At 38.2% G+C, this 3,459-nt stretch overlaps 1 protein-coding gene across 1 annotated transcript; it reads right to left on the bottom strand.

Moving 5' to 3' along the window:
- Nucleotides 1–353: 353 nt before the first annotated feature.
- On the bottom strand, nt 354–2,710 carry LOC110690303 (early nodulin-like protein 2). Its single transcript, XM_021867124.1, has 2 exons — nt 2,089–2,710; nt 354–1,848 (listed from the first exon to the last, which is right to left on the bottom strand). The coding sequence occupies exons 1-2, from the start codon at nt 2,270–2,272 to the stop codon at nt 608–610; spliced, it is 1,425 nt and encodes a 474-aa protein (XP_021722816.1). The 5' UTR covers nt 2,273–2,710; the 3' UTR covers nt 354–607.
- Nucleotides 2,711–3,459: the final 749 nt, after the last annotated feature.

Below are 3,459 nucleotides of genomic sequence, written 5' to 3'. Positions count from 1 at the left end.
ATGGTATAATTTTCTTAAGAGAAAATTTATAAATGTATGTTCTTAAATGGACTAGCACACTTGTCATTAGCTTAGACATGCATTATGTTTTCCTCTAGAAAGTTCAATAATTACAATGTAAATAACTAAATAACATTATGCATTCATGCTTTCTGCTCCGATTAATTTAAAAGATATATACATTTGATCCCCACGTGTCTAAAAGTTTTTAAGATAAAAAGAATGATTGATTGAGGACTATAATTACCAAGAACTCTTCAACTCTAACACGATTTAATAATAGAAACTTAAATAAATAAAATTTCAAAAGAAAAGAATGAAATATGGAATACCAGTTGAAATTTATACAGAGATAAATATAACTGAGTAATCAATTATTAAGTCTGAAATAATAAATACACAAAAAAAATCACTGTCCAAAACCTAAAATCATAAAACACCCCTGATTAATATAAAAAGGGGACCTCTAAAAAAAAAAGTAGAGATAAAGATAATCACACACATGTACCACTATGCCTCCACATAAAATCATAACTCAAAAAACCAAAAATAAAATAAACACTAATATCAATAATGGAGAAAATGACCCAAAAGTAATTAACATAACTTAATTAAACCACATAACTAAACCAGCTAACACTGATAATAAACCCACACTCATTGAAACGCCGCCCCTCACAGCAGCGTTTTTCTTTGATTCCGATGGGGATGGGGCGTTTAGATCAGACGGGTTCCCACCCGCACCTCCCGGTCCAGATGCTGGTACCGAACCTGGGCCGGATGCTGGAGCTGTACCCGGCTCTGACCCTGGTGGTGCCGGTGGCGATGCAACACCGCCTTCCGGAGACATGCTTGGTCCACTGGCGGTCGTCGGAGAAACTGCCGGACCTGTTGGGGTTCCAGATGATGGTGACATGGCAGGACCTGAGGTGCCAGGTGTACCAGAGGATGGTGACATGGCAGGACCTGAAGTGCCAGGTGTACCAGAGGATGGTGACATGGCAGGACCTGAAGTGCCAGGTGTACCGGATGAAGGTGATGTGGCTGGACCAGAAGCGCCAGGCGTGCTAGATGAAGGTGACGTGGCTGGACCAGAAGTGCCAGGTGTACCGGATGGTGGTGACATGGCTGGGCCAGAAGTGCCAGGTGTCCCGGATGAAGGTGAGGTGGCTGGACCTGAGGTGCCAGGTGTCCCGGATGGTGGTGACATAGCTGGGCCAGAAGTGCCAGGTGTCCCGGATGATGGTGAGGTGGCTGGACCTGAGGTGCCAGGTGTCCCGGATGGTGGTGACATGGCTGGACCTGAGGTGCCAGGTGTACCGGATGGCGGTGACATGGCTGGACCAGATGCGCCAGGTGTACCGGATGGTGGTGACATGGCTGGACCAGATGCGCCAGGTGTACCGGATGGTGGTGACATGGCTGGACCAGATGCGCCAGGTGTACCGGATGGTGGTGACATAGCTGGACCAGATGCACCAGGTGTACCGGATGGTGGTGACATGGCTGGGCCGCCAGCTCCACCGCCACCACCGCCCCCATGGTGGCTGGATCCGGGAGTGCCTGCGGGAGGTTGTGTAGTAGGAGAACCGGGGGAGGCACCAGGAGTCGACGGAGGCTTGGTGGAAGGTGGTTTAGAAGGATATGATAAGACTTTCACAATGATCTTTTGGCCTTGTTGACAATTAGTTTTGTTACCACTTATGAAGTAAAATGGTCCTGAATGATTCAACTCAAATTCCGACTCGCCATCTTGCATCTTTTGTATAGGGTGATCAGTGTTACAACTATCATAATCTTCTTTACTCACTTCCAACACTGAATCCGTTGCTTTGTTATACCTAAACACTACCAATTAATCAACAACCAAATAACAATTAGCTTAACACAACTATAGTCCATACGAGTACATAATACGAGTACACAACATCATCTAATCAATTAATCAAATCAAACATGTCACGTAGTCACCACAAAATATATATGTACTTTTTTATATTTTAAGTGAAGGTGTGATGTTATAAATTAAACTCGATCGAACTAATTAAAAAAAATATATATTAAAAAGTCGAAACAGGAAGAACTTACAAACAGTATCATGAACAAGAAACCGATTGGAACCAGCCCACTGATTATAATCCTGAGCAGGGTGAGGAACCCAACCTTGCCTACCATTAACATAATGCCTAATAGGGCGTTGATTCATAGCATCGGAACAACCCGAAAAGGCAAAGACGATAAAGAGAACACCCAAAAGCTTAAGAGAAGCCATGGGTGAAGATAGAAGAAAAAAGTTGGAAAATAATGAGTGGAGAAGAAAAATGATACGAAACAGTAAAGCTAATAATGGAGGAAGAAGGATAAAGGTGGAGGTGTTTATATATAGGAGTGGAGAGACTAGAAGGTTCAAAGGGAATTGAAGTATAATAGGGTGTACTATATTATGTAGGACACTATGACTTTACTATATGTAAATCAAGATTTTATTATGTAACCAATTTATATAAGGTAGGAATTATTTGGTCAATAAATTATAAAGGTGGAAGAATAAGGTGAATTGTGGAAGAAATAAATGTAAACGAGAGCGTTTTTTTTTTTTTTTTTAGGAAATGTGAATGAGAGCTTGATTAAGAGAGATTAGTACAAGAAAAATAAGGGGATTTAGAATAGAGTAATATAATGAGTTGTCTTTATCATGGTGTAATGGAATTGAGTGAGAGACGTGATTAACTTCAAGACTTCAGTGTGGATTTTTTTTTAAATTTTGTGGTGATATAAAACGTGTAATTTTTGGTGTACAAAATAGGAGGTAATATTAGTACTTGATTTTTCTTTTTAATCTAGTACGGAGTTAGACTTCAAGAAATAAATTATATGGATATAAATGAGCTTTTTTTTTTTGTGTACTTTCTTCATTTTTTTTAAGACCATTATTTTTGTACTCTAAAGCACACAATAGTTTTTTTTTGTATAACATACAAGTGTTATATATTGAAGTAACTTTTTAACAACTTTAAAGTAACTTTTAATATGTTTTGATTATCTTTATACATTAGAAAATAAAAAGTTTAGATGTAATTTTTTTAAATGGTTAATATTGAAGATACTTCTATACATGCTTCAAAAAAAAAAAAAAAAAAAAAAGAAAGAGAGAGAGAGACTTCTATACATTAGGGGTAAATCATTTGTAAAATAGAGCAACTTTAATTAAAAAAAAAAAGAGGTGACTTTTATATTGAAGAGACTTTCAGTTGTTGATAACTCGTGTACAAAGTATTTTCTTACAATGTTGAGTCGACAACTTTCAAAGTATTTTCTTACTCGTATTATATTTAGTGTACATATGACTTATTTAGAAGTTTTGTTACTTCGATTTTTAGTTGCAAAATACTATGACAATTGCTAAAGCACAAATGTGCAATTTTAATTGTTACACCAATTGTAGGCGTCGCTCGAAGT

Source organism: Chenopodium quinoa, unplaced genomic scaffold (assembly GCF_001683475.1).
Source record: "Chenopodium quinoa cultivar QQ74 unplaced genomic scaffold, ASM168347v1, whole genome shotgun sequence".
NCBI classification, from domain to species: Eukaryota; Viridiplantae; Streptophyta; class Magnoliopsida; order Caryophyllales; family Amaranthaceae; genus Chenopodium; species Chenopodium quinoa.
Note: the sequence above shows the minus strand (reverse complement) of the source record. Positions and strands in the feature narration are given on the sequence as shown.